This window comes from Dermacentor albipictus, chromosome 6 (genome assembly GCF_038994185.2).
Source record: "Dermacentor albipictus isolate Rhodes 1998 colony chromosome 6, USDA_Dalb.pri_finalv2, whole genome shotgun sequence".
Classification (NCBI taxonomy): Eukaryota; Metazoa; Arthropoda; class Arachnida; order Ixodida; family Ixodidae; genus Dermacentor; species Dermacentor albipictus.
In genome coordinates this window covers 33431392-33449465 of record NC_091826.1, presented here as the reverse complement: position 1 = coordinate 33449465, position 18074 = coordinate 33431392, and the positions used below count along the sequence as shown (strand labels likewise).

Sequence of the window (18074 nt, the reverse complement as noted above, 5' to 3'; positions counted from 1 at the left end):
ATTTGTCTTAGCTAACAATGCTGACTCTTCGGGCATTGAATTAAGGTAAAATAAATAAATAAATAAATAAATAAATAAGTAATTTACTAAATAAATAATTGCGGTGTGACGCATAAGCATTGGTCGTGTATTTGGGACACGGGACAACGCGGTACTCCAGCGTATAGTGTCAAACACGAACGTCGCATTGAAATGAATAGCTTTAATAGCCGCACGGCAATAATCGAGAGAAAAGTATCTACGTGAACGCCATAAGGTGAGAAAGCGCTCGAGGAACACAACGTTTCGCAACAAAAAGTGTATTAGCACAAGAAATAAACAAAATGAACGGCCAGTAAAGTCAGAACAGAATAGGTTGACGGTTACTAGGGATAGCAAATTTCCAAAAACCAGATGTCGCAGAGATCACTTTATTTACGAGAAAGGAGATAAAAAAATTCGTTATGCTCCTGTGACGCATATTGTGAAGCGGCGAGGAGGATTCTCCGGTGCAGTGCACATTGTGCGATGACGAAGGTTAGGGTGCTCCTCTGATGCTACCTTCCTTCTTACTTTCGCTGAGCCAGATACGGAACTCCATCTTTCCGTCTCGGAGGTAGCCGCCCTTTTTCAGCGTGGCAATGTCTGTAGCAAATCGGAGGTGGAAGTGCAGCAATGAGGGGTCATCGCGGTTGCAGCAACAAAGCTCGGCAGCGGCAGTCAACGAACGGTGAATGGATGTTACTGGATGTCTCGCGTCCACGTTCCAGAAACGCGGCCAACGCTTAGAGTCCACCAGCCTCCCGTTAAACTGGATCTTCAGAACGAGGTCAGCTGCACAATCGCCGTACTTCCAGACGGCAATGGTAAAAGACGTGTCCTTCATGTGGCACACCGTAATCTCGGCAAACTGTTTGAAGCCTTCCCTGCACTGAATGATTTCCTCAAAGTTTTCTAGGGTAAGCAGATATTGCACGCAGTTAATTTGTTTAATGCGCTTGGGTATCGGCTGCGCACTGGTCAAATGCCGAACGTCAACGAACACAGCCTCACAACGGGCAATGACACGGCTGGAATAAGGCTCCGGGGAAGTTTGCCGCGAGTGTTTCAGGTGACCTGAGTGTCCACGCTTTCGACGTATCTCATCTTGTTCCGAGCGCAACGACAGCGACCTCGACGTGCTGGCTTCTTCCAATGGATTTTGCTGAGACGTCCGCTGCTGCGACACGGTCGAGGAAATCGTGGCGGTGATTTGTTCCATCTCGGCCTTTAAATTCTGCTCGCATGCTCCGAGCTCGCGAGTGAACCTGGCTTCCTGGTTTCTGGCTTGTTCTGTAAGCTCATTGAACTGACTCTGAATCAGTGGCAGCAGCTGGTCGTGGTTGAGGCATCCCAGCATCGCCTTCACGTGTTCAAGGGCAGCGTTCAAGTCTTCGAGTGTCACTGCTGTAGGTTGCGAGGACTCTGTGATCGCAGTAGAAACACCGGCACTGCATCCGGCCGCGTAGTGCGTCGGCAGGTCTCTGTGCTGGACTCCCTCGCCGCATCGCAAACATTCCACGGCGTGAAATGTGCACTCGTTCTCGTAGTGTTCCAGCATGCGGTCCATGGTGCCCGTGTACTCGCAGCCGTGCGCTTCGTTCCAGCAGTACACCTTAATAGAAAATAAAATATATAAATTGCCCACATTAAAATTTTTGGCCGACAAACTATTTCTACTAAAGGCGCCTTCTATACCTGTCCCTAACTTTTAGAACACAACTTTACATGAATTACGGTGAACCAGCGTTATCGCCAGATTTTTTGGGGAAGCAATTATGCTCAAAATCAACAAGCAGTATCCGTCGCTGTCTCAAGATTAAAGATCCATCAAACACGAATACTAGGTTAAAGTTAATCACTTAATTATGATTCTAAGTAGCAAGACAGCTACTCTCGCACAAGAAGCAACCTTGGTAAGCGAGAATCGAGGAAAAATACGCCCATTCTTCAACTATTCTTCCAGCTCCAAACTCATCTACGAGGACAGCAGCATTCTTGTGCAGGGGAGACCGCCATGTGCTTTTCGCTTGCTAGCTTGCTCCTCGAAGAAATGGGGTCACCCACTACGGGCCAAGTCATCTGTCATAGGGCGGGCGGTTGGGAGTGAGTGGGGGTGTAGGTGGTGTTGAGGAATAATGTCTTAAAGTAAAAATTTGCACAATTTGTAGTTTTCCAGAAGCGACACCATCTTTTAGAAGAATAGTGAATTTATTTTGTAGTGTGCCCAACTTCATTTTCTGATGTTTCAGTGCGAATTTCAAGGGAAAGAAGAATAATGTGTACATAGAAAGTGATTAACTATCACTCAAGTGTCACTGAAGTGATTATCACCAGGTTCCCTTTGAATTTAGGGCAGAAACGTTTAGTTTTGATAGACGGTAAAAAGTAACATGTAGTCAGGGTGAATTTGCGTGCTACTTTTCGGCAATAATGAACTCGACACTAATCGTTCGGCGTGCAGATACGCCGCGGCGGAATGATACGAATACGAATGCATACTTGCCCCCCCCCCCCCCCCAAATATAACTGGCAGGAATTGTCTTTCCTCCTCACCTTCAGGGTGTTCACTGTTCTGCCAGGGAATTCACAAACCACGCATTCCGCTACTTCGAATTGCACTTGATCCAATGGACACCGCCCGACGCTCCCTTCGAAGCAAGATTGGCACAGAGCGTCACCACACGGCAATATCACCATCCGTTTGGGGATCATGCGGCAGAGGCCGCAGACACGTGAACTGGGAACCTCGTTGACGAGCCGCGTCGGTCGCCAGTTGACGCCGGCGACGACGTGGTCGCGAAAACGGTGCACCCGTCCTCGTCCGTGATCCGGCATGGCGTCGTCTTCGGGCACGAATACTACGCCCACACGAGAGCGCGGTGGGTTTCTTTACCGAGCTTATCGCCGCTGGGTGGTGTCAGACACTTTGCCCAGATAAGCGTCGACGAGAGATAAAATGAGCCCTGCACGCACTGTCGCGTAGAATGGGGAACACTTATCTCACCTTGACGTTCGTAACGCGGCGAGGAACGACTGCTTCGTTATCGTCGGCGACAGCCGTTCCTTACATCTACCGCCGATTCAGCCTCGGCGCATGCATATACGTTGAGCTTGTTCCGTTGTCACATACACTAACTCGTGGCGAAATATGGCGAAACGGCCCTGCTTGCCTTCTGGCGTCGCAACGCGTTCGTCGAGACCGACATCTGCGCGCATGCGCGTTCCTCCGTCGTGGAAAGCGTGCAGGTTTCCGCGCTCTCTCCTTGCGCGCCGGCGATAACGGGGTACATGTGCCCCTCCTGCGATTGGCGCTGTGGCGGCTTGGGACGGGACGACTTCGATGACGCAACGGAAATCAAGGGCGCGGTCAAATATCTTTGTTCGATACGCGTTATGTTCGGTTGCTGCAACGTCACAAAGTGGCAGTATGCAAAATTTCTGAGAACGAGGCGGAGAGAGCAGCCAATCGGCAAGCGGTGAACTCCCCGGAAATTTACTGCCATCGTCTGCCGTCTGGTTCCACACAGTATACTACAACGCGAAATGTTTGTGTTTTCCAATGAATGAAAACTTTATCTAAAAAAATGATTTTTTTTCTTTTCATGCTTAAATACGTTTTCATGTAGTAGTACGTGTGAATACTACAATTTATAGCTATTAGTTTCTCTGCTTTGTTCCTTGGTGGTGTCGCACACAGCGAAGAAAAAAATGAAAAATAAAACGACGGCAACAGTGGCGCACTTTTTAAGAATCAGCAACAACATTCCAGTGGCTTGCTGGCACCGATGATGGGGTCGATTTCTCTGTACAATCAACGCGCTATTTGTTTCGAGAAACGAAAGCGACGCCGGAACTTGCGCTCGGCCATTTCTTCAAACGCGTTTCGCAGCGCCACACGCTCCCCTTCCTCCTGGAGCAACGCCAGCGTAACAACCTAAGTTCCCAACGCAAGCGCCATTTTCTCGAATTAAACTATGGATTGGATCCGAACGTGCTATTCCGCAGCCACCGGTTAGATCCAATGCACCAGACGCGCCATGCGAAGCCGGTGTCGTAAAGGCCTGTCTACACGACGGACCAAGACTGCGGGTTGATCGGTCACGTGATGCAACGTCACGGCCCTCCGCGGTCCGGTCCGGCGCGGAGCACATCCATAGACCGCCATAGCAGACGGCAGAGCAGACCAACCAGCTACACTCTCGGGCAGAGTGTTATCATTGTTGTCATTCCGGCTGGAGTGCCACAAAGCCCGGAATTGCTCAACGAGGTATACAAAATAAAAAAACCTCCTCGTCACTCTAAGTGGAGACGGTGTTTAAAAAATATATATCTGCTGCACGCACGTGTAGGCGGAACGGCGGACATGAAACGACTGGCTTGACTGGCTTTCGCTGACCCGAAAACTAGATTGGATTTGGCTGAGGACACTCTGCTGCCGGACAACATTCGTTGGCTACGCCAAAATTGCTGCGGTTTGCATGCGGTCCGCCGCCAAAACGGAAGCGGGAAAAGCCTCTGCGATTTGTTGGACCGCGAGGGCCGCGGTCTTGCGCGGGCCAACGGCGGTACGCACGAACTGGTGACGTCCTATCACGTGATGCGCGGACCGCGGTCCGAAAGAGCAGTTTGGTCCGTCATGTGGATCGGCCTTAACGGGGTACAGCCGCGAGGTGCCCCTCCTACGATTGGCGCTGCGGCGGCTTGCAACGGCATAATTTCGTTGACTTAACGGAAATCAAGGGTTAACTTTCGTCTTCGCTGTCTCCTTCTACAGAGCGCCATTTCCGCCAAGCTTTTTTTGCTAGAGAACGCCCCGTTCGTGTAAAGAAAGAACGAAGGTTGTTCACGAGAAGGCGTGGAGAAAAAAGAAAAAGAAAAGAAAAACACATGACTTGTTGCGTTCGCGAGCCAACCCTATGCGGCCGCGCCCGTGACTGGACCAAAAATTTGAAGGACCCTTAAGCTGCGCCAATATGAGTGCAACGCGATGGGATTCAAAGATCCCTGACTTCTCCTCACGCTTTCCGGTAACTGGAGCGTACGTAATCCTACTGTTCACCTGGAAACGCTTGCCGCGAACGGCGAGTTTGTGGTTCAACCGCGGGCTCTTGCGTGGCCCGCGATGCTGCAGAGGCGAGCGCCACCTGGAGTTAGTGCAAGACACCGGCGCGCGCAAAATTGCGGACGCCGCGGCCGGTCTGTGGACGCCACGGCCGTTTGTGTTTGTGAAGGGGTTTGTTTCAGTTTTTCCGTAACAGAATTATTTTTCCTGGTATAGTCAAATTACAACCAGACAGCTATCATATCTGTAGGTTGTATGCGTATCGTTTTCTACGTAGATTAGCTTGAGGAATTTAATTAGCTCAATCAATGCCTTGTATCATATAGAAGGCATGGGTGCTCTATAGAAGGCCTGGGTGATCTTTTTGCCGATGCGACACAGGACGCCGGATTTCCTGCGACACGGTCTCCTTAACGCTATCGCGATAAAAGCGTCCGCAGCGCTACGCGCCAGCTCAGGCTTAGCATAGTTCTGCCCGTCGAAGCCTCCATAGCGTCAATCGTAGCAGAGCCACCTCGCGGCTAGTCTCGGATGTCGCCGGGCGAGCAAGAAGGTAGCGCGGAAACATGCACGCTTGCAGTCACGGAGGGACGCGCATGGGCGCAACAGGGGTGCGCCGCCAGAAGGCGCGGAGGGCCGTTTCGCCACGCACTCGCCTGTCCCGAAATATTTTGTGGCCAAGTGTACGCCATCACGCTACTGTAAATTGCTAAGCAAAAGTGGCACGACGAGAAGAAGGCTACTTTCTTATCGTGAGGGAGCTCACTGCATGTCGTGAAGGATTTTTCGCCGTGTACACTGATATCAGTGAAAGAAGAAAGCAGATATACGAATGGCATGTTTAAACCCAGAATGCAGACATGTTTGTAATAGAAGAATAAAAATGTTTAGTAGTTTAGCCTGACGGGTGAAGCACTGCAAGCAATAGCAAGATTTTAGCGTAGCGCTTCAACTACTCGGTCGGTGTTCTTACTACACGCGGTCACGGTGTACTGTCGCGACGCTGCACGCAAGGACATTCCGGCTGTGCAGGAGGAACAGCGCCCTGGCAGCTACCAGGCTTCTCACAATGCTCGAGTGACGAAAAGCTTTGCCCGGTGGCGTTGCGGGCGTCGCACCTCCATGGTGCAAGAGAGACGAGACCGACCACCGACGTTCGTCAGCCATCGACGTTCGTCAGCGACAAAGTATTATTATCACTCAGCGCCTGTTTAATCCATTCCCTACTATATTCGCTAATATAAACAATCTATACTCTCAAACTGGTACAAAAGAGTTTCACGAGATGTTTTTATAAGATACCGCACTGACGTAAAAAGCCATGCCGACAATACGAACCCAGGGAAATGGTGGTCGGGATAAGATGTAGGTACAAGCTTGTGTTAGTGCTTAATATACTGACGCTACGTAATGTTAACAGATACTACGTTGTATTATGTAGATGGTATGCACTACAGTAGGATACAACTAAAGAAACGGGAGTTGACAAAAGGGGGCACACAGACCGAGCGGCATTGTTACTCCGCCAGCCAATCACATAAGCGAAGAGTTCCTCGTCTTGCGACCATTTCAAAATGGCGTCGCACTTTATACCTCCGGAGCGTCGTCGACGGAAGCGGTAACGTGTGCAAGAGACACGGACAACGTTTACCAAGTCTGAGGTTTTCAATTTTGAAAAGTAGGCGGGCGCAATTTATTTCACTTCTTAACTCACTTCACTCATGAAATTTCACTGCCAACTAAAGTGAAACTTGACAATAAATATTTGCAGCGAAGCATGCGTTTTATTTCAGTTCAATAAAGAATTAGGTCTTCACTGTTCCACTATAATCGACGAGTGAAAAACGTCGAAAATTAGGCCCTTATAAGTTTCCTTTTTTGGGTTACCGCCTTGTTTAGCTAACGGGGTAAGTTGGAAGTCCGTGCTTTTGCAGCCTCGCGGAGCGACATTGGCTGGCGATTAAGAGGGCGTGGGCGGGGCTTCACTGCAGACTTGAGTTGTATTCGTCGATAGAATTTCCAGCTCCTGTAGGCGGCCGCCATGTTTCTGTTTTGATGACGATGATAATACGGAGAGGACAGTGAGATTGGCGCGGGTGGCATTGGGGTGCAGCGCGTTTGCGGTTTTCAATCGCCCGCGATGACCGGTTCTGAAGTCGCTTGAGCCGTTTATTCTTCTCTGAACGCCGGTAACATTGTCTTCTTTAAAGCAATCACACTTGAGGTCATAGAAATATACTGCGGAGATTACTTTGCGATAAGGCCCAGCGGCACAGTGTTTATTTACCGGAACAATATATAGCGTCGTCTGCTTCACAGGAGATGGAAAGCTGTCCAATAACCCTAGCATTCTTTCTGCAATATCCGTATATCTACACAAGTTTTTTTTTGTGGCTTGAAGCACTGTATGAAATGATAATAGAGGTTATCTATTAGGCTATAGTTTTTTTTTTGTGTTTGTTGATATTTGTGCCTCGCGCTAATCTCATACATTGTGCTGCATTTGTAATCGACTTTGTCGTCTCGATCGTCCACTGGTCTTAGCACACCGCGATAGATATGAGTACAAAAAACTTGTTTTTCAAGTTTTGCAGGCAGTCCTAGGGAGAGCTCTAACTCGTAGTTGTTTACGTAAGACTTCGACACGCTTGAAGGGAGGATGAGCAGCGTTCTGCACTGACAGCGGACACACTCGGCCACATAACCAACTATAGTGGGCCAGTGCAGTGCGCACGACATAGCAGCATTACATTTTATACAGATCAAGCATTGCAGTCTATATAGATCAAACAATAAATCGGGTGTTGATGTTAGACATCACTGAAGCTCTTTTAGGAACGGCTGAACGTTCTTGTGGGAAGCTGAGTGAGCATTGTTGGGAAGCTGAGACGAAATGGACATGTTGTAAGAGTATGGGCAGGGCATGTAAAAATTTGTAGCTGGCCCATGCCGTCGTCTGATTCATCCACGCTCAGGACGTTGTTAAAGGCAGGAACTCGTTCTCATCAGAACGAGGAGTGCTGGGTTTATTTACAATATCTACTCGAAGAGTGGTGAACGTTACATCCCATCAGTCCAGCATGAGTGAAGTGAAGCATACCGTGGGGCCGAGAAAGGTCTGCTTAAAGACACTTTATCCTCCCGAGATCCCTAGACCAGCGAAACTGCCGTCCAACCTTCGTCTAATCGAAGCGTCCAAAGTCGTAGAAGGACTCGTGTTGAGGGCCAGCATTCACATACTCACTCCAGCATTTTTGTTCACTGCAGACAGAGGAAGGAGGGGGGATCTTCGTATAGAGAGGAGTTGTCACGCTTGACTCAAGCTGGCGCGTCCTGGTTGCTGGAATAACCCCGCAGTTAGCTGGAGCTTCTTGCTCCAGCTAACTGCGGAGTTTCTTGCTCCCATTGGTCCGCGAAGGTGACAAGGAACCAACAAACCATACTCGGTCCGCCAAAGCTGACTCTCCTTGGTGGCGCCGCTAGTCTGTCCCTGGGACACGCATTTGTTGGTTTCGCGAAGCGATTAGTCAAAGTGAGGCGGGAGAGACTTGAAGGTCACTACCACCGGCGGGCTGTTGTAAGAATGTCGACTAGGTGGACAGTTACATAATACCCCCCCCCCCCCCCCCTTGTTGTCGATGAATGCGGCGCAGTTTCTACACGTTGTTGCCTTATGCATGTGGCGACCATGCTTGTGTTGGAAGAATACTCGGGAACGAATTAGGTTGACTTGTTTTCCTGGACTGCACGGAATTATCGTCACTGTTAGACATCTCGGCGTATCCATGCTCGAGCCTTCTTTCCCCACTCTCAATAACCAAGACGACGTTGGTGTCACCGTGCAAATGGAATAAGTGGGAGCGTACGTAACATAACGCGCCTACCCCCTGTGCAATGTCCTGACTATTTGCACCTCTTCATTGACACGTTGGTGAATGCTCTTGCGCGCAAATGTTCCTTGATTCTTACGTCCGCGCTTTGGACGCAATTGTGTCCCTCACCACGGCAATCTAACGCGAGCGAATCGCACGTTACCCGAGCTCAAATGTTGTGTGTGATACCCCCACACTATGTCCACTCCGTGGGACATACATACAGGGCCTGATAAATACCTTGATAGAAACCTGATACAAACCCTGATAAAGAATGAAGGAATGCATGTGCACGGGCGGCACATGGGTCCCGGTGATGCGATAGCCTTATCAAGTTCGACGCCTAGCTCTCGCACTTTTTTTGCGCTGTCTGCAGGACCGGCCCGCGTTACGAATCACCATTGCTAGGAGACATACATTGTACCTAGTATATATACTGGCCCACCAAAGTAGTAGTATAAACTTCTCTTAGCTGCTTCTTCTATCTTCCTACCTTTCCCTTCGCCGCCCGTCTTCAATGGCTGGGTGCATCGCTGCCTGTATACCTTCCTCTTGCCCCCCCCCGTCTCCCTTGCCACTAGCAATGACATTAACTAAAGTTTCGTTTCTCTTTTTCTCTTGAGCTCGTAGACTGGATATACGAGCAATGGCTGACAGCTTTCCCGAAAAATAAAGTTGTTTTATAAATAGAAGTGCTAAGACAGTAGATGACGAAACCATTGAGATTTTGATAAATTAATAATCGCCCCTTGGTAATAAGGATTGGGCTAGTGCATCATTTACCTTTGCTCCGATTACGTCAGTGTTGCAGTTATTTGAGAAATCTGGTATAGAAAGCAATATTTTTACAAAGAAAAACATTCGTCCCTCGTCATACTTCCAATAGTTTCGCAAGGAATATATATATTGCGTTGGGATAGAATTTCGTTGGTATGATCATTACAGTCTGTGGAAGTACGCGACACAAATCATACCGAGGATAAGAAAAAGCGTTCCATAAGAGGGGAGGGCAGGGAAGCTATCTGAAGTATCTCCTACTCTGATATCGTATCTTCTGAAGCAGCGGCAGACGCCTCACAGCAAACATAGGCCCGGGAGAGGCTTAATGCTTGAGATGTATACGGGATGTTTAATCGTATTGTTAAGATAATCTTTACAAATTACTTATGACACGTTGCACAATTCCACTATTTGAATCATTTAGAGGCAGGCATTATTTTCACGAAAAATCAAACTAACTATACGTAGAATTATTTTTATTTAGCTTTTAAGCTACTTTCATTACGCCACATGTTCATATTTACAAAGTGTAGCCGGTGAATTGTAAGGCCATATTCACTAGCAACAAATTCTCGGTGGGACTTCAGTTTAGAGATTCGCATACCGAAAGTTTGCAACGACATGCTATGCTGCTGCAGTAACTTTCGAGCCTGAATGCGTAAAAAAGCGTTTTTTGTTATTTGTTTGTGTGATGTTTGTTCAAATTCAGGCGTTTTACGTGCCGAAACGATGATGTGATTGTGGGCACGCTGTAGTGGTTGACTCCGGATTAATTTTGGCCACCGGGGGCTTTTTGAACGTGCACATAAGCGTGCACGGTGCACGGGCGTTTTCGCATTACTCCATCGAAATGCGGCCGCCGCGGCCGCGATTTGTTTCTTTCTTTTTTTTTAAAGGAAGTGGACCAACAGTGCATTTTCACCGCAAGTTTGACTGCGCTGGTCTCAAAGATAGTGCTGACTCTCAAAATTTCGTCGGAAGCGGACAAGCCTTGTGAAATCGCTGGCTTCAATGCGTGCGTTGGAGTATATCTGCTCAAGGAATTAGTTGAATACTGATTCAAATCAGTTTTGTTATTTGTCAGTTATGCGCATTGGTTTTCCGCTCAACTAATGCATACATCTCCGAGTGCTTCTGCGCAATAAGTAGATTTGTGCCTACCTCCACATGCGATTAAAGAAAAAAAGTATCTCTGTCAACATTAAAATAAAACATGCTAGTATATAGTATAATGCCGTGTTCTTCCTCTACGGCATTGCCTTTTCTGGGTATTCGAAATGCGAGCACACGGGTCTTGAATCTCTGTTTAAAAAAAGAGGAAAAGAACCGCGGCTTCAGACTGGACGCCAGACGAAGTAGTGGACGCGACAGGCGGTGTCTGGATTACCTAGAACACGCCGCCCAAATTTACAAGCACTGAAGCAGCGCGATTATGCAATCATTCCTGTGTCCTGCTCCTCACTTATCATTTCTGAAGGGTCGTGGGTTCGGTCCCCAGTTGTCACCGGTGGGTGCGATTGGCTCTTTATAGGCAGTGTGACGCATCAGAAGCTGATCACAAGGACCCAACCATTCGAGGACGGCGGAATGGAAAGGCGATGCACAGCGGACCGAGATTCAAGCGATTGCGTTAAACCTGAACGATGATAAATGGTCCATATGGACTTTGGACAAATGGACGAATGCACTTTTGCACTCGGAGCGTTGAACAGAGCTGGTCGCTTTTTAGGAATACTTTTAATGAATTAGTACAAAAATACATACCCCTGCGAGTCGTCCGGTGTAACAATCGAGCAGCGTGGTTGAATGCATCCCTAAAACGTATCTTGAACACGAGGAAGCGGCTGTTTCGCCAAACTAAAATAACGGAACACAGCTGATAGCTGGCGTGCGTATCAGCAGGTTGCTTCACTTTTCAAAAACGCAGTCAAAGAAGCTAAACGCGTTTTCTCTTACAATATACTTCCATCCCTGCTGACTGAAAATACTAAAACCATTGGAATACTGTCAAGGGTTCCGAATGTAACACAATATCGTTAACTGATGTAGATGGTGCTGTTGTTCCGCAAGAAGAATGTTGTTCTGTACTCAATGAGGTGTTTTCTAAATCATTTTTGCATAACGTGCGGCCCTGTGCTTCTCTACCTGCAGTTGTTAAGATCAATTTTCCTCAGGTGGAGCCCTTGTTAATTGAATACGATGGTGTCGTCAACTTGATTCGTCAGTTAAAGATTTCGTCATCGTCAGGAATGGACGATAATAATTGTGAGTTTTTGAGAAATACCGAAGTTTACTCATCCATAATTTTGTGCAACATCTTTTCGCAATCTATTTTGTCGTGCTGATTACCAAAGGATTTTGAAGTCGACAAGCTGGTTCCATTATTTAAGTCTGGCGACGTGAATTCATTTTTAAATTACAGGCCGATTTCTCTAACAAGTGTGCCATGGAAAATTCTACAGCATATAATATACTCTAATCTCGTCAACTTCCTAGAAACAAATTCATTTTGTTCATCTCATCTGCATGGGTTCCGCAAATTGTTTTCCTGTGATACTCAACTTATTTCATTTAAACATGAAATCGGTGCCGCGTTGGATAATGGATTTCACATTGACGCCATCTTCATAGACTTTTCTAAAGCATTTGATCTCGTCTCTCACCAATTATTTTGTCTAAAATTAAATACACTCAACATTCGCCGTAATATTATCTCGCGGAGTGAGCACTTCTTATCCTATATAACACCATTTGTCTCAGCTAACAATTTTGACTCTTCGATTTGCCCTGTCAGTTCCGGGATGCCGCAAGGTTCTGTTCTCGGACCCTAGCCTTTTCTCATTTATATTAATGATTTGCCTAACTGTGTAGAGTCCTTCCTAAGGTTATTTGCAGACGATTGTTTCATTTACAGAGTAATATCATCAAATTCTGACACTCTAAAACTGCATTCTGATATAGACAAGGTAACTAACCGTTGCGACACTTGTAAAATGCGACTTAACAGCCAAAATTGCAAACTAATGAGGATTTCCCGCAAGACTGCTTCGTCTAACCTATCCAACTATCACTTGATGAACTCTGCACTCGAAGAAGTCAGTTGCTATGAATACTTAGGCGTCCACATTACGTCTCATTTTTCCTGGCAAACACACATAAACCACATTACTAACAATGCTAACCGTACGCTTGGTTACCTCCGTCGCAATTTGCCTATGGCACCCGCTAACTTAAAGCTACTTCTATACAAAACACTAATACGTCCTAAGCTTGAATATGCCTCTTCTGTATGGGACCCTGACTTGGATAACTTAGCAAATGCAATAGAGTCTATACAACATCGTAGCCCACGTTTCATTGTTACAAACTATTCTCGGACATCAAGCGTAACATCTATGAAGGCTACGTTAAACCTCCCTCTCCTCTCATCCCGTAGGAAGGTAGCACGGTTATCACTCCTGCAGAAAATTTAGTATTACAATCCGGAATTAAAAAGTGAACTTTTGTCCGTACGTGCATACACATAATCGCGTACTGACCATCGCCATAAATTGAGCGTTTCACACTGTCGCACGAACCTATTTTTTTATTCATTTATTCCTAAAAATATCAGTGAATGGTATGATTTGCCGGCCTCAATTGTTAACATAACCGATACATCTGCTTTTAGAACTACTATTGAAGAATACTTTTGTTAATCCGCGCTTTCAGTTTTTTTTTAAATATTAATATACCCTGTTATCCGCACATGCTATGTATTTTGATCCACTCCCTTCTTTAACGCCTTCGGGCATTGAATTAAGGTACAATAAATAAATAAATAAATAAATAAATAAATAAATAAATTCGATGCGACGCATAAACATTGGTCGTGTATTTGGGACACGGGACAACGCGGTACTACAGCGTAGTATCAAACACGAACGTCGCATTGAAATCTATCGCTTTAGCAGCCGCACGGCAATAATCGAGAGGAAAGTATCGGGGTGAATGTCATAAGGTCAGAAACCACTCGAGGAGCACAAGATTTCGGAACAAAGACTGTATTAGCACAAGAAATAAACAAAACGAACGGCGAGTACTGTCAGAAAAGAATAGGTTGACAGTTACTAGGGATAGCAAGTTTCCAAAAAACAGATGTCGCAGAGCTCACTTTATTTGCTAGAAAGGAGATCGAAAATTCGTTAAGCTCCTGTGACACATCTTGTGAAGTGGCGAGGAGGATTCTCCGGTGCAGTGCACATTGTGCGATAACGAAGGTTAGGGTGCTCCTCTGATCCCACCGAGGTCATCTGTAAAGTAGAGCGAGATATGGAACTCTACCTTTCCGTCTCGGAGGTAGCCGCCATTTTTCAATGAGTCAATGTCTATATGAAATTGGAGGTGGAAGTGTGGCAATGAGGGGTCATCGCGCTTGCAGCAACAACGCTCGGCAGCGGGAGTCAACCGACGTGGAAGGGATGTTTTTGAATACACCGCGTACACTCTCCAGAAAGGCGGCCAACACTCGGAGTCCACCAGCGTCCCGTCAAACTGGATCTTCAGAACGAGGTCAGCTGCACAATCGCCGTACTTCCAAACGGCAATGGTAAAGTACGTGTCCTTCATGTGCCGCACCGTAATCTCGGCAAACTTTTTTCTGTCTCCCTGCCACTGAATGATTTCCTCAATGTTTTCTAGGGTCAGCCAATATTTCACCCACCCATCTTTTTTAATGCGCGCGGGTATCGACTGCGCACTGTTCAAATGCCGAACGTCACCGTACCAATTCTCACAACGGGCAATGACACGGCTGGAATCAGGCTTCGGGGAAGTTTGCCGCGAGTGTTCCAGGTGGGCTGAGTGTTCACACTTTCGACGTATCTCATCTTCTTGTTCCGAGCGCAAGGACAGCGACCTCGACGTGCTGGCTTCCTCCAATGGATTTTGCTGAGATGTGAGTTGATGGGACATGGTCGAGGAAATCGTGGCGGTGATTTGTTCCATCTCGGCCTTTAAATTCTGCTCGCATGCTCCGAGCTCGCGAGTGAACCTGGCTTCCTGGTTTCTGACTTCTTCTTTAAGCTCATTCAACTGACTCTGAATAACTGGCAGCAGCTGGTCGTGGTTGAGGCATCCCAGCATCGCCTTCACGTGTTCAAGGGCAGCGTTCAAGTCTTCTAGTGTCACTGCTGTAGGTTGCGAGGACTCTGTGATCGCAGTAGAAACACCGGCACTGCATCCGGCCGCGTAGTGCGTTGGCAGGTCTCTGTGCTGGACTCCCTCGCCGCATCGCAAACATTCCACGGCGTGAAATGCGCACTCGTTCTCGTAGTGTTCCAGCATGCGGTCCATGGTGCCCGTGTACACGCAGCCGTGCGCTTCGTTCCAGCAGTACACCCTAATAGAAAATAAAATTATAAATAGCCCACATTAAAATTTTTGGCCGACAAACTATTTTTAATTAAGGCGCCTTCTATACCTGTCCCTAAGTTTTAGAACACATCTTTACATGAATTACGGTTCGAGCCAGCGTTATCGCCAGATTCTTTGGGGAAGCAATTATGCTCAAAATCAACAAGCAGTATCTGTCGCTGTCTCAAGATTAAAGATCCATCAAACACGTATACTAGGTTAAAGTTAATCACTTAATTATGCTTCTAAATCGCAAGACAGCTACTCTCGCACAAGAGGCAACTTTGGTAAGCGAGAATCGAGGAAAAATACGCCCATTGTTCAACTATTCTTCCAGCTCCCAACTCATCTACGAGGACAGCAGCATTCTTGTGCAGTGGAGACCGCCATGTGCTTTTCGCTTGCTAGCTTGCTCCTCGAAGAAATGAGGTCACCCACTACGGGCCAAGTCATCTGTCATAGGGCGGGCGGTTGGGAGTGAGTGGCGGTGTAGGTGGTGTTGAGGAATAATGTCTTAAAGTAAAAATTTGCACAATTTGTAGTTTTCCAGAAGCGACACCATCCTTTCGAAGAATAACTAGTGAATTTATTTTGTAGTGTACCCAACTTCATTTTCTGATGTTTCAGTGCGAATTTCAAGGGAAAGAAGAATAATGTGTACATAGAAAGTGATTACCTATCACTCAAGTGTCACTGAAGTGATTATCACCAGGTTCCCTTTGAATTTAGCGCAGAAACGACGACCCCATAACGTCAGTGAGATGTCTCACATTCCAAATTATTGCCTTTTTGTTATATATCTCTTATTTGTGACACTAACAAATAAAGACATACCGAGTTGCAACGGTATATTTCTCATGAGCCTACAGTGAATTTGGATTGTTCAATTGTTTTAGTGTTGATACACGGTAAAAAGTAACATGTAGTCAGGGTGAATTTGTGTGCTACTTTTCGGCAATAATAAAAGCGACACTAATCGTTCGGCGAGCAGATATGCCGCGGCGGAATGATACGAATACGAATGCATACTTGCCCCCCCCCCCCTCCAAATATAACTGGCAGGAATTGTCTTTCCTCCTCACCTTCAGGGTGTTCGCTGTTCTGCCAGGGAATTCACAAACCACGCATTCCGCTTCTTCGAATTGCACTTGATCCAATGGACACCGCCCGACGCTCCCTTCGAAGCAAGATTGGCACAGAGCGTCACCACACGGCAATATCACCATCCGTTTGGGGATCATGCGGCAGAGGCCGCACACACGTGAACTGGGAACATCGTCGACGAGCCGCGTCGGTCGCCAGTTGACGCCGGCGACGACGTGGTCGCGAAAACGGTGCACTCGTCCCTGTCCGTGATCCGGCATGGCGGTGTCTTCGGGCACGAATCCTACGCTCGCGCAAGAGCGTGGGGTCTTCTTTTACCGAGCTTATCGCTACTCAGTGGTGTCAGACACTACGCCTACATCAGCGTCAACGAGAGATAGAATGAGCCCTGCACGCACTATCGCGTAGAATGGCGAACGCTTATCGCAGTTATCGCCTCCACAACGCGGCGAGGAACAACTGCTTCGTTGCCGTCGGCGACTGCTCTTCCACACATCTACCGCCGCATCCGCATCAGCGGATGCATATGCACTGGGCTTGTTCCGTTGACACATACACTAACGCGTGGCGAAATATGGCGAAACGGACCTCCTTGCCTTCTGGTGTCGCAACCCTGTCGTCGAGACCGACATCTGTGCGCATGCGCGTTCCTCCGTGGTGGAAAGCGTGCAGGTTTTTGCGCTCTCTCCTGGCGCGCCGGCGATAACGGGGTAGATGTGGCCCTCCTACGATTGGCGCTGTGGCGGCTTGGAACGGGACGACTTCGATGACGCAACGGAAATCAAGGGCGCGGTCGAATATCTTTGTTCGATACGCGTTCTGTTCGGTTGCTGCAACGTCACAAAGTGGCAGTATGCAAGATTTCTCAGAACGAGGCGGATAGAGCAGCCAATCGTCAAGCGGTGAACTCCCCGGAAGTTTACTTCCGTCGTCTGCCGTCGGCTTCCACGCAGTATACTACAGAACGAAATGTTAGTCGTCTTCCATGAATGAAATCTTTAACTAAAACCTGTATTTTTTTTCTTTTCAAGCTTAAATACGTTTTCAAGTACTAATACGTGTGAATACTACAATTTATAACTACAGTAAAAGCTCGTTAATTCGAATCGCAAGGGGAAGCCGCTTCAGTTCGAATTAACGAAAGTTCGAACTAACGAAAGTGAAGGAGGGCAACAGTACACTGCGATTTGGAAGCAGTAGGGCGTGTCAGAAATTTGGCGTGTCAGAAAGTGATGGTGTGTGCCGCGGGCACACGCCATCTTCAAGTCGAAGCTCTGGGTCCGACTGTGCCACACCACCGATGTCCACCGAAACGAACGTTAGCCGAGGCTTAACACCATCCCAATGAATCGCGACGGCCGATACCTCCTAAGCTGAAAACAGAGGTGCACAACCGATGAAGACTGCCGAGACAAAGACGCTGAACATGTGAAGGTGGCGAAGGTTCTGATTCGTTGGTTTTTGATTGCAAGCGCAGCTGCGACGTACTTGATTCGCTGTGTTTTGGAGCTTGCCGTGCCATCTCCGCACAACATTAGCAGCTGTACAAGATTTGCAAAGCCTCCGAGATTCGCAACGGGCAAGAAGTCTCCGAGGTTACGTAGAACGGAGAGGCGGCAGCCGCCGCTGCCTTCTGGCTGACCCCGCGTCGGTTAGATTTTTGTCCGATTTTGCCTTGTCTCGCCGTTCTCTCCGTTTCGGAGGCAATAAGCCTTGTGTGTAGGCAGTAGGCGCGTTTCTCTGGCCGTGTGCCAGGCGAGCGTAGTTCGAATTATCCGTGAGGGAACCTTCTCGCGTTCGAATTAACGGACTTTTTTATGCATAGACTTCTATGGAGCTTG

The 18074-nt window shown here is 47.6% G+C and overlaps 2 protein-coding genes across 2 annotated transcripts; both read right to left on the bottom strand.

Annotated features, from left to right (window-relative positions):
* Nucleotides 1–396: 396 nt before the first annotated feature.
* On the bottom strand, nucleotides 397–3116 carry LOC139060950 (uncharacterized). The gene is made up of 2 exons (XM_070540307.1): nucleotides 2575–3116; nucleotides 397–1633 (listed from the first exon to the last, which is right to left on the bottom strand). Exons 1-2 carry the CDS (start codon nucleotides 2854–2856, stop codon nucleotides 518–520), a joined length of 1398 nt encoding a protein of 465 aa, XP_070396408.1. The 5' UTR covers nucleotides 2857–3116; the 3' UTR covers nucleotides 397–517.
* A 10680-nt stretch (nucleotides 3117–13796) lies between these two features.
* LOC139060951 (uncharacterized) lies at nucleotides 13797–16770 on the bottom strand. The gene is made up of 2 exons (XM_070540308.1): nucleotides 16212–16770; nucleotides 13797–15115 (listed from the first exon to the last, which is right to left on the bottom strand). The coding sequence occupies exon 2, from the start codon at nucleotides 15067–15069 to the stop codon at nucleotides 13996–13998; it is 1074 nt and encodes a 357-aa protein (XP_070396409.1). The 5' UTR covers nucleotides 15070–15115; nucleotides 16212–16770; the 3' UTR covers nucleotides 13797–13995.
* Nucleotides 16771–18074: the final 1304 nt, after the last annotated feature.

Excerpts from the sequence above, each read along its gene's own strand:
- LOC139060950 (XM_070540307.1), bottom strand. The coding sequence starts at position 2,856 with ATGCCGGATCACGGACGAGGACGGGTGCACCGTTTTCGCGACCACGTC. Across the intron at positions 1,634-2,574 it reads GAACAGTGAACACCCTGAAG|GTGTACTGCTGGAACGAAGC; the intron begins GTGAGGAGGAAA and ends TTTTCTATTAAG.
- LOC139060951 (XM_070540308.1), bottom strand. The coding sequence starts at position 15,069 with ATGGACCGCATGCTGGAACACTACGAGAACGAGTGCGCATTTCACGCC.